Genomic DNA, 12,993 nt, shown 5'->3' with positions numbered 1-12,993 from the left:
GTGGAACTGAAATGTGGCACATCTTTTGGGTTTCTTCAGGTGGCAATTAGAATCGAACCTGCTCCCCCACACAGGAATACCACAGCCACAGGGTTGACACAAAGGCTAGACAGCACAGCAACACGTTGTTTGAAGTGACTGCTAGGATTATGCCACTCAAAATAAACCACAATATCCCTGCTCCCCTGACCACCCCCGCCAGCCAGTTCTCGTCTATCCTACACCATCTATCACTTCATCTGCAAGAAAGGAAACAACACCTCTTAGCTGAAGAGGCAATATTTTTCATGTATCTTCCTGTGGTTTGATCAAGCATGATGAGAGCATTGTCGCCGTTGGCTCCTGCTCATTTTGAGAGTCTGTTTGCTCTGAGAACATGCGTCTGAATTTACTAGCTGTGTATTGAAGATGTGACAGTGACAGCTACTGGTAGCACACGAATATTACACCTGTCTTTGCTTATATACATCGACAGGCTGTTTCATCTCAATTCTTTTAGATTGTTGGCTGGAAACTCCTTTTTACTTTGTCTTTGTTTTGCCATCCCTTTTTGGTGAGGTCAGATGTCACACGACACCAGGTTATAGCCCAACAGGTTTATTTGAAATCACAAGCAGGAGTCTTCACCTGATAAAGGAGCAGCGCTCCGAAAGCATGCGATTTCAAATAAACTTGTTGGATTATACCCAGGTGTCATATGACTTCTGACCTTGTCCACCCCAGTCCAACACCGGCACCTCCACATCAGGGCTATCTCTTTGGTGAGGTGAGAGCAATTGGCCTGGTTTTTGACATCTCTGCTGGGATGTTGTAAAGATACTGCATCCATGCAAAAGATTTGTTGAGGGGCAGAAGCTTTGTGAAATCTCCACTAAACCTTGCTTTGTTACTGGCCAGTCATATGAGTGTATCCATCTCTCTAAATTGCGGTAAGCATGCAATTTGTTCCTGTAGTAATATTAGCTGGTTTTATAATGGAGGTACCACCAAACATGCGGTCTCACACAAGACAGCTGCTAAAGTAATTCTATAAAGAAAATAGTACCGTTTCCAGAGTAAAGAGCTGGTGTTTGAATGTGGCACATCCTCCTGAGATGGTTTTTTGTAACGGAAGAATGATTGATGGGATTTTTAATCACTGTGACATACGCACATGCACTACAACATTCTGATATTAATGCTGAATTCGTCAGTCTTATTGAACAACAATCAAAAGTGCTCAACTACAGTAGATGAGCTGCAGGAACTCAGATTGTCGGCAAGTATTGTGAACCTAATACAAACAGCCTCTCATTACATCAAGGCAAAACTTCTTAGCAGGCTCTGAGAAAAAGCCTCTGAGACCTGGGGATTGAACTGCCAGACTTCGAGGAATCTGCCGATGTTTAATTGCAAATTGGATTTTATCATTAGTGTGTCAAGTCTCTGCTGTCTCATGTTAAAGTTGCACATCAAATATTAATAGAGGCAATTGCATCAATGCTTGACCCTTTATGGTTGCCCTGTTCTGTTGCAGATTTTTCTTGAAAGCATTTGCACTAATGGGGGAGACTCAGGAGCGAGAGCGGGTATTAATCCATTTCTCCGAACGATATTACCAGTGTAACATGGGCACTATTCCTTCTCAAGGTAGGTCTTCAGGCTGTGGGGTGTGAGGTCGCAGATCTGTGTTACCACTGAGTGGAAGGTTGTAGTTTTGTCGAGGTTCGTCCCGAGTAGCTCTGTGATGCAAAGCTCTGTGCTCTACAAGCTGTTACTCTAACGCACTCAGAGACAAGGATCACCTGTGCCTGGAGGACCATCAACTCGGCGAAAGACACTCTTTGGTCTGCCCAAAATTTGTTGATCTTCCAGAGCAAGGAGTTGGCCTTGACCGAGTGTTACACATTCCAAGGCTTAGGACTGTGTGCTGAGGGATGCACTGCCAAGGGGTCTTTCCCCCAAATTTAACTGGGGGTCTGTTCAGTTGTTGGACCCTCCTGGTGCCTCAAATATATGTAAATATAATCTTAGAACATAGAACAGTACAGCGCAGAACAGGCCCTTTGGCCCTCGATGTTGCGCCGACCTGTGAACTAATCTAAGCCCATCCCCCTACACTATCCCATCACCATCCATCTTGCACGAGTGAGTCTTGCCTTTGATTTTGTTTATTGGATCGAGTCAAACTCCAGTGTATGCTTGGTTTCTCCATATGCTACTGAACAGAACCAAATTGCTTTAGTATCTATTTTCCTTTATGAATAAGGTACAGTTTTGGGATCAGCTCAGCTGCATGACCAAGAGGCAGGTCCAATCTGCCCAGCTGACCATCAAGCCTGCCTTGTCCCAAAAGGGTGCAAATTATTCACCCCATCTCTAAGTACATGAGATCTAACCCAGAGCCAATAGAACATCTGTACCTGTGAGCCAGTTTTGACCAAAACACTCATGTTATTTAAGCACTCCTCAGTGAAGCATTATGCACAGCTGCACCGTTGTCTGTTTTAATTCCTGTCTAGGGTTATGTCCAAATTAATTTTTACATGCTAACTTTTAGCATCAAGTTATCAATAACCACAGCATCATATTAAGTAACACTACAGAGCACTAAGAGCTCAGCCATAACTTCGGACTTGACCCGAATTTATGCAGTGGAATACTGTAGCAGCCCTTCATATTTTTCAATGCCTGTCTGGTTCCTAACACACCACTTGGTACTACATTTATTCCCAGTTGAGGGTCAGTTAGCTGGTTTATAGAATCCTTACAGTGAAGAAACGGGCCATTCAGCCCATCAATTCCACACCCACCCTCCGAAGAGGATCCCACCCAGACCCTACTCTATTCCTGTAACCATGTATTTCACCTGGCTAATCCACCTTACCTACACGTCCCTGGACATGATGGGCAATTTACCATGGCCCACCTACCCAACCTTTGGCCTGTGGGACGTAATCATAGCACCAGGAGGAAACCCACATAGACACTGTGAGAATGTGCAGATTCCGCACAGACAGTCACCCACCCAAGGGTGCAACTGAACCTTGGTCCCTAATGCTGTGAGGCAGCAATGCTAACCACTGGGGCACTGCTGGTTTGCGATGGAACATGAAACATGGTACCCCTCAGGTAAAATGACAACAAGTCATCTCGTTCTCTCTCTCTCTCTCTCTCTCTCTCTCTCTCTCTCTCTCTCACACACACACTCTCTCGCACTCACTCATAGGACAGCAGCCCTATGGTCTGGTTAGATTATGGTGAGTTTACCTTTATGCCCTGTGCCCTTCACCATTATCCTTTAGTCAGTTTGCCAGCAGAACAGTCTGGCCAAGTCTAAAAGAAACATTCCACAAGAGTTATTTATCTTGCATTGATATGACATATTTCCCCATCTGTTTGCTCTGCCTCAGGACATCACCATCCAGCCATCTTAACTTTATTCCCCCTTTCCTTTTTAACCTTAGTCATTTATCATAATTCTGTCTGCAAAAGAATGGTTTTGAAAGTTTTCTGTTATTCATCTGACCACAGTCAACATTGTTCAAACCATCTGCCATTTTGCTTATTTAACCTGGCACAGATGTTACGTATCTCTTCAGCCTGGATTCAGCAGATCAAGTTGGAGAAGGATTGTTCACCACGTTTCTTCTCCAAACTAATGATTGTGCATTTTAATGCATCCCAATTTCAAAACAAAAGGTTTTTTTCGTCTGTCTGTTGCATATTTATATTTAACAGATACTGATCCCAGTTTGACCTCTGGAGGAGTCTGCTAATGATAGAAAATCCTTGAGGCATTTAGTATCAAGGCCATTAGAAAAGGGAGTTTGTTTTCTTTGTGTTTAATTTCAATTGCAACTGAAACCTAAAACCACTCATACCACAGAATATTGTGTTTATTCTTTAATGTAGGTGACGCTGACAAAGTCAGTATTTGATACCCATCTCTAAATGCTCTTGAACTGAAAGGTTCACATTTCAGAGGATAATGGATCTGGAATCACGGGATAAGAATGGCAGATTTCCTTCCCTTTAGGGTATTAGGAAACTGATAGGTTTTTATAACGATCAATAATTGTTTCATGGTCACCATGATTTTCTATTCAAGATGTATTAATTAATTTTAAATTCCACCAGTAGCCATACTGCGCATTATACCTGTGCCCCCTGAGCATTAGCCACAATATTTAGGCCAGTGACACTCAGTGGCTGCAGTTTAGAGGGAATTTGATTGCACTATAACACTACTGCTCTAGTGAATGTTGTGTCTAAGGATATTGGAAAGCCTCTCTGACAGCCGCAGTCCTATTCACAGTTGTTGTGTAGTGCTGGTGTTTATCATTAGCATTACAATTAAGATTTCTAAGGAGTCCTGCAATGACTGAATATGAGACAAGATTTTACATAAGTTATGTGAATGCTTTGAGACATGACTACTAAGTGTTGCATGCCTGGAATGGATTCCCAATCTGCTGTCCATCTTAGCACTTTTTCTCTCCCCACCTGATAGAGAATGACTCCATCTCATTTAATGTGTTGCATCACCGACAGGATGGTAGAAGGCATTCTGCTGTTGGCCAGCAATACCCATATACTCATACACGCTTACCACTTTCTCTCTTTTTAAACCTGTGATACAGAGTTTAGATTAGTCCTTGGTCCCACTTCAGTAGCGTCTGCCAAAGTGTTTAAATGAAATTAAGATATAAATCAGCCATGATCTTCTAGAATGCCAGAAGAGGAGTATGGTCTCCTGTTCTTATCACCCTGTGATCTGGGGCTTCCTAAACAGAGGCATTGAGCACAAAATTGGTGAAGTTATGCTAATCCTTTTTATAAAGTTCAAGTTTGGTCCCAACCATCATTGTACATCCAGTTCTAGTCACCAGGCTTTAGGAAGGATCTGAGGGTCCTTGAGGGGGTGGAGTGATTAATTGCCAGAATATGCTCAGGGATGAGGGGATTTTGCCCTGAGGTTAGTTTGGAGAAGCTGGGATTGTTCCCCTTGGATTCTGCTGTTTTTTATGAGATAGGAGAAGCTGCTGGGAGTATGCAAGCCCCCAGAGATTGAAGTGGACAGGTTTCTCCCCTGTCACACGAGTATCTGAGTGACATCAGGTCCTCAGCGTATATCTCAGCAGTGTGGGAAAAAATGTACAGTTGTCCCTAAAATATTGCCATCTTGAATCAGGCAATTGTGCCAAGGTTGATTTTACTGCCCATGTCAGTTAATGTTGGACCTTCCAATTGGATTAATGCTGTCCTGTAGGGATGGCACCCTACATTAGAGCATAGGTTTAAAGTGAGAGGAGAAAGATTTTAAAAGGACCTAAGAGGCAACTTTTACACACTAAGGGGTGGTGTGTGTATGGAATAAGCTGTCAGAAGATGTGGTGGAGGCTGGTGGAATTACAGCATTTAAAATCATCTGCCATCTGTCGTGGCAAGATTCGAACCCAGGTCCCCAGAACATTAGAGATAACAAGGTGTAGAGCTAGATGAACACAGCAGGCCAAGCAGCATCAGAGGAGCAGGAAGGCTAATGTTTCGGGCCTAGACCCTTCTTCAGAAATGGGGGAGAGGAAGGGAATGCCCTCCCTAACTCCCCACCTACACTCTCACTTTTACTGGCTCCACCCCCGCCTCTTTGACCTGCCTAACTCCTCTCCACCTATCTTCTCCTCCATCCATCTTCGATCCGCCTCCCCTTCTCTCATGGCATCTCTCACTTTAAACCTATGCTCTAATGTAGGGTGCCATCCCTACAGGACAGCATTAATCCAATTGGAAGGTCCAACATTAACTGACATGGGCAGTAAAATCAACCTTGGCACAATTGCCTGATTCAAGATGGCAATATTTTAGGGACCTCACTCAGTAGCTGAGTGCACTTGAGGGGCAGAATGGCCTGCTGCTGCTTCTAACTTGTATGTACATAATGCAGGCCTCTGATTGGACAGAGGCATTACAGTGTGAAATGAATCATTGAATGGCTGTCACCTGTCTTGTTGAGTTGAAATGGGCTCAGTACATGCCTATGATCCTCTTGTCTGCAAAGGATATGGCCCTGTATATTACAGACTTGGCCCCCAAGGCAATGCATCTACCAATCAGAATCCACTGACATACTAGTTAGCGCTTTCATCTCATATGGTATTAATTATTCCATCTGTTCCCCTTATGTATATTCTTGCAAATTGTCCTGATGAATGCAAGATGAGAATCTTCAACAATGCACTTTTTTTCAGCAGTATTTCCATATGTTTATCATCATTTTCTCAAGGGAATGTTGGAATAATACATCTCTGAGGAAATAGTTTGATTGGAATTTGTGAACGTACTGTTGAGATTTGTTTCCACTTATCTGATTCCAAGGTGTGTGCTGGTCGCTGTCTGGGTGCTGGGTGACTTCAGCTCATGTTGTTCCATTCTCTGGTTTCTCTGGCCTCCTCTGTGTGGGCAAACAAGAGAGGGATGGAAGACTTAATGTAGACTTAGAGATAACAAAGTGTGGAGCTGGATGAACACAGCAGGCCAAGCAGCATCTCCGGAACACACCAGCTGATGTTTCGGGCCTAGACCCTTCATCAGAAAAGGGGAAGGGGGACAGGTTTCTGAAATAAATAGGGAGAGGGGGGAGGCAGATCAAAGATGGATAGAGGAGAAGATAGGTGGAGAGGAGACAGACAAGTTAGAGGCGGGGATGGAGTCAATAGAGGTGAGTGTAGGTGGGGAGGTAGGGAGGGGATAGGTCAGTCCGGGGAGGACGGACATGTCAAGGGGGCGGGATGAGGTTAGTAGGTAGGAAATGGGGGTGGGGCTTGAGGTGGGAGGAGGCGATTGGTGAGAGGAAGAACAGGTTGGGGAGGCAGGGACGAGCTGAGCTGGTTTTGGGATGCAGTGGGGGGAGGTGAGATTTTGAAACTTGTGAAATCCACATTGATACCATTTGGGCTGCAGGGTTCCTATGCGGAATATGAATTGCTGTTCCTGCAACCTTCGGGTGGCGTTATTGTATCACTGCAGGAGGCCCAGGATGTCGTCTAAGGAATGGGAGGGGGGAGTTGAAATGGTTTGCGACTGGGAGGTGCAGTTGTTTATTGCGAACCGAGCGTAGGTGTTCTGCAAAGCGCTCCCCAAGCCTCCGCTTGGTTTCCCCAATGTAGAGGAGGCCTCCAGGCTTGGGGACCGCTCTGCAGAGCACTTATGCTCGGTTCGCAATAAACAACTGCACCTCCCAGTCGCAAACCATTTCAACTCCACCTCCCATTCCTTAGACGACATGTCCATCCTGGGCCTCCTGCAGTGGAAACAATGATGCCACCCGAAGGTTGCAGGAACAGCAACTCATTTTCAGCATAGGAACCCTGCAGCCCAAATGGTATCAATGTGGATTTCACAAACTTCAAAATCTCCCCTCCCCCTACTGCAACCCAAAACCAGCCCAGCTTGTCCCCGCCTCCCTAACCTGTTCTTCCTCTCACCTATCCCCTCCTCCCACCTCAAGCCACACACCACATTTCCTACCTACTAACCTCATCCCGCCCACCTTGACCTGTCAGTCCTCCCCCGACTGACTTATCCCCTCCTGTCCTCTCCACCTATCTTCTCCTCTGTCCATCTTCAATCCGCCTGCCCGTCTCTCCCAATTTATTTCAGAACCCTCTCCCCTTCCCCCTTTTCTAATGAAGTGTCTCGGCCCGAAACGTCAGGTTTTGTGTTCCTAAGATGTGCTTGGCTTGCTGTGTTCATCCAGCCTCACACTTTGTTATCTCGGATTCTCCAGCATCTGCAGTTCCCATTATCTTTAATGTAGACTTACATTGGCAAGTGTTAATTTTCGTCTGTTCTTACTGCAATTTTCTGCTAGTCTATTGAGAAGCAGCAATTCAGATATGCTACATTAGTTAGTTAGGCAAAGGTAGGACACAAATGACCCATGACCAATGAGAATTTTCCATTGATTCTGAAGCCATTCTATAAAATGCAGGAGTGGAGACAGCGCACTCCCACATTCCAGATGTTCTGCAGTCTTTTGTGGTGCTCTTTGTCGGTCTTTGGTAGCAGCAATCTTTCTTCTTCCCTTGGGCTAATGTAGGGGAACTCCTGGTCTTCCACAAAGAAGATTCTTATCCCCTGGATACACTTGCTACTATCCCCCTCTCCTTACCAATTTGCTATTGATTATTTATGGGGCTGGCCATCTCTGCTGTGTCAATCACTATGTAAACTCTCTTGGCCAATGACTATGGGCAACTATTCATGATACCTGGATGATTGTCCCTTACCCAGCTCCACAACAAGATTAGTTGCCATTCCGTCCAGGAACAAAGTATTTTTATATCTGAAAACACTGCGGACGCACAGTGGCTCAGTGGTTAGCTCTGCAGCCTCAACGCCAACGGGTTCGATTCCAGCCTCAGGTGACTGTCTGTCTGTGTGGAGTTTGCACATTCTCCCAGTGTCTGCGTGGGTTTCCTCCGGGTGCTCTGGTTTCCTCCAACAATCCAAAGTTGAGCAGGCTAGGTGGATCGGCCATGCTAAATTGCCCGTAGTGTTCAGGGGTGTGTGGGTTATAGGGGGATGGGTCTGGGTGGGATGCTTCAAGGGGCGGTGTGGACTTGTTGGGCTGAGGGGCCTGTTTCCACACTGTAGGGAATCTTAAAAATAATAGTGGGGTAGTGTGGCACTTGATAAATTTTTGATGTGCATCCCTATATCCTTCTGTCCGTTTTCACATGCTAGAGATCTGTTTATATTTGTGGAAGGTTAACTATTACTGCAACACTCTGTCAACACGGGAAACACTCAAAGAATTTCCATTTTAACAACAACCCCAATTTCCAGCAGAGTGAACTGTGCATCAAGATGTGCTTCATTCTTTTCAAGTGTGAATGGTGAATGGTCTTTAAACAGTCACTCAGCTCAGTATCAGGTTGTCACGTTCAGTTAAGGCTGGAATTGTCTGATTGCAATGGTTCTGACACTGACCACTAGAATAAACCTTTCTGTCCTCCTACAGATGGGGTCCATTGCCTTACTTGTGCACTGATGTTGTTGAATACAGATCTTCATGGCCACGTGAGTAATGGAACCCTCTAATAAACAAACTTGCTTGGGTCAAATATAATGAATTGAATGGATGGGAGAATGGATTTATTGTGATATAATTCTGACTGTTGCTATGATAGGAGTGTATCAAGGTACATATCTTTCAATACGATTCTTGATTTTAGATCACAAATTGAGCCTACTTTGATATATCTGCTTTAACAGAAATCTAGCTTGATTGTTTCAAATTACAGGGGTCCCCAGTTTATGAATGTCTGATGTATGAATGCAACCCCGTACGTGTGTGTAATTTAAAAAATCTGCGGTACTTGCAAATGCCTACTTTACATATAGTCCTGCATTGTGTTCCAACTTCCATACTAATCAACTTGCAAACGGACTCAAAATCGGAGTCCATTCGCAACCCGAGGACTGCCTGTAGTTTGCAATTTGTGGTTGCTATAATATTTCCCTACTGTTGCTAGCTCCTATTATATGTTACCTTTCTGAAGAATGGCAACACTTGTTTACTCAGAATGAGCCAGTTCAATTGGGGTGGTTATCTGAGAATATTATTAAAGAAATCAGTTTGTCTTCCAGTTCATTGATTCTGGTCAACAAGTATAGGTGTAAGCTTTATGTACAAGACTTAGAAATATCATTTGCATTGGATTAATTTTCATTACCCAAACCACTCAGTCATAAACTATATTTCTGCAATGTGCCTCAGGTTCTGATGCTCTGAACTCACTCACACGACCTGTGTTACCAGAACTTTCCTCTAAAATGCCATTGTTGATGGGTATAAAGTTACCTGCTGTGTACAGACAGAATGTTAATGAAGTGTATTCCCCAACTCCCCTTTTGAAGAAATAATTGTGTAGGGATGATCAAGCTCTTTGTGCTTCTATGGCATTTACTGCTTTAAGCTATGTTTATAGCTGGGTCAACACCTGGCATATATAGCCCTCGGTGAGGTGCAGCACCACGGGGCAATATGGCGGGAGCAGTTAGAATGTCCAAAGAAAATGTCATTGAATGTATTACACACAGCTATTTGAGTTCTCCTCTTATTGAGTAACTTCAGAGAGAAAGATGGTGGCGGCATTATACTAACAATCCAGACACCAGGTTCATGAACCTGGGATGTGGATTCAAATCCCACTATGGCAGCTTGTGGAAGTTAAATTCAGTTAATAAAATCTGGAATATAATGCTTAGCAATGGTGACCATGACAGGAATCAATTTTTGTAAAAATCCATCTGGTTCCCTACATCTTTTTGAGTAGGAAATCTGCGGTCTTTACCTCCCTGGTCTACACGAGACTCTACACCCACAACAATGTGGTTGAACTTTCATTGCCAACTCAATGGTAACAAGTTTTTAGTCTTGCCATCAATTCCCTCAGCCCAAGCAAGAGCTCTTTTTAAAATAAAAACTGGAGTTCTGAGCGCAGGCCGAGAATGGGAATTTTTCATAATCGGGCAATAGCCACTCACCTCCTTACGGGAAATTCACGAAATTGGGATAACGCACAATGCTTGGTTCTGTTTGCCTATTTGGGACCACGCTGTGAATCATGGGTTGGTTCGAGCAGCACAGGGCATCAGCAAGGCCAACCCTGATCATGCCATCAGTGTGCACAGCTAGAGTGTTTTGAGATGCATCAGGGCTGTGCTTCAGTATGCATTCCCTGTGCACTTCAGAAACACACTCTGGCAAGAACAGGATGAAGGGATCCAATCCTTTGTCCTTCAGTGGCCACCACTTACAGAACCTGTAGGCTACGGTAGAACCTCCCCCTTTGAAGAATGCAAGATTGTAGGATGCCGTGGATGGAGGTGGCTCACACGACATCACAGTCCTTTACCAAATTGATAGGCAGATTAGTGTGCTAGGCCCAATCATCTTCCGCTGCTTCATCTTTCTTTTATCATACGGTCAGAAGTTGGGATGTTCACTGCTGATTGGACAACGTCAATCATTTGTGATTCCTCAGACATTGAATTAGTCCATATTCAAATGGTAAAAGACCTAGAAAATATTTATAGATAACAAGAACTGCAAATGTTGGAGTCGGAGACAACACAGTGTGGAGCTGGAGGAACACAGCAGTCCAGGCAGCATCAGAGGAGCAGGAAAGTTGACGTTTCGGATCGGGACCCTTCTTCAGAAATGATGCTGTCTGGCCAACCCCACAGTGTGTTATGGAGAAAATGTTTATGCTTGGACTGACAGGTGACAAGTAACATTCATGTTACGTAAGTGCCAGGCAATGAGCAGCTCTAACAAGAGCGAATTGAATCACATCGCTCCTTGACACTCAGTGGCATCACATCACTCAATCTCCCCGTTGCCAACATGTTAAATATTATGTACGTGAGCAGGTTAGAGGCTGGGAATTCTGAGGCCAGTAACTCATTTCCTGACTACAAAAAGCTAGTCCTCCATCTGCATGGTACAAGCCATGAGAGTGATAGAATACTCCCCATCTGCCTGGATGAGTGCAGTGCCAGCAACACCCAAAGGAACCCAACATGACCCAGTAAAATGGCCCTTTTTAATTTAATTTAGTTTAGTTTTAATTTGGGCAGCACGGTGCTCAGTGGTTAGCACTGCTGCCTCTCAGCGCCAGGGACCCTCAGGCGACTGTCCGCGTGGAGTTTGCACATTCTCCCCGTGTTTGCGTGAGTTTCTTCTGGATGCTCCAGTTTCCTCCCACAGTCCAAAGATGTGCAGGTTAGGTGGATTGGCCATGCTAAATTGCCCACAGTGTTCAGGGGTGTGTAGATTAGGTGGGTTATCGGGGGATGGGTCTGGGTAGGATGCTCTGCGGGTCAGTGTGGACTTGCTGGGCTGATACACTGTAGGGATTCTATGAATTGACCCCCTCACTGTTCAGTCCCACCAGCACTAACACAACGGTGCAATATGTACTACTGACAAGGTGCACTGCAACAGCCCACCTAGGCTTTGTAGACAGCACCTTCCAAACCCACAGCCACTATCATCTAAAAGGACTGAGGCAGCAGATGCACGGGGACACTATTCTATGCATACTCGCCTCCAAACCATAAGACCAAAATTAAAAAATGCAAGAAATACTCTGCTTCTGGGTAATAGCCGGCTGAAATATAAATAATTGCACGGTGACGTTCTCCCCAAACCTCCTGTGCCACCCCTGCAAAATGAACTGCATCAGGTAAAGTCAAAATACTGGAGTGCCCTAGCATACCAAGCGGAAATGTTTATTCTTGCACATCCTGTTCACTAAGGCTATTAATGATGCAGCAAAGAGATATCACATCACCTAAAAGCATGTGGTCATTATGTCCTTCAAGAATGAGCTCTATATAAGTAGATCAGCCGTAGTAAGGAATTAACTTCGAGGTAATTGAAAGGAAACACCACCACCAGCAAAATTGCATCTGTCCTTGTTGTAGTGAAGCGTTTTTAGCTAACCACCAGAAGGTAAGAGGAGTAGAAATTAACATGAGGGTGGGAATCACAAGGTCCAATTCAGATCGTAACGGGTCTTCTTATTCGAACCCTGGATTTTACAACTCTGATTAAATATTATAGGTTTCTACCACTTTCCCTGGCAATGCATTCCAGGCCCCGACAACCCTCTGTTTGGAAAAAAAACCACTTGCTTAGCACATCTGCCTCCTTTAATCCTTCCCCCGTCTCCTTAAACCTCTGCCCCCAGTCATCTGTCACTCCATCAAGATGTCAGGGCGCTTTTTGGAGTTCCACACTGTCCTCCTCAGAATTCCTTGTTTATAATCTATAGAACTAAGTTCTGAGGTCAGGCTGTGGTGTGTTCAGAAAGATTTATAGCTGATTTCGTGCTTTGTAAGAATGGTACCATTTTAGTAGTTTCCAGTTAGATGTAAAATTTCAGTAGATTTTGTGGTAAGGATTGTCCTGGAATTTTATCTGTGTTGGGTCAAAGGGCC

At 44.5% G+C, this 12,993-nt stretch overlaps 1 protein-coding gene across 6 annotated transcripts in view; it reads left to right on the top strand.

Annotated features, from left to right (window-relative positions):
- Positions 1-12,993, top strand: part of psd3l (pleckstrin and Sec7 domain containing 3, like) — a 398,930-nt gene that overhangs the window by 259,049 nt on the left and 126,888 nt on the right. For all 6 annotated transcript variants that reach the window (XM_048528073.2, XM_059653078.1, XM_059653144.1 and 3 more), the window contains 2 exons: positions 1,517-1,629; positions 9,005-9,063. In XM_048528073.2, coding sequence (XP_048384030.2) covers positions 1,517-1,629; positions 9,005-9,063 — 172 coding nt within the window. The remainder of the gene's footprint in view (positions 1-1,516; positions 1,630-9,004; positions 9,064-12,993) is intronic.

Source organism: Stegostoma tigrinum, chromosome 1, assembly GCF_030684315.1.
Source record: "Stegostoma tigrinum isolate sSteTig4 chromosome 1, sSteTig4.hap1, whole genome shotgun sequence".
Lineage (NCBI taxonomy): Eukaryota > Metazoa > Chordata > Chondrichthyes > Orectolobiformes > Stegostomatidae > Stegostoma > Stegostoma tigrinum.
Note: the sequence above shows the minus strand (reverse complement) of the source record. Positions and strands in the feature narration are given on the sequence as shown.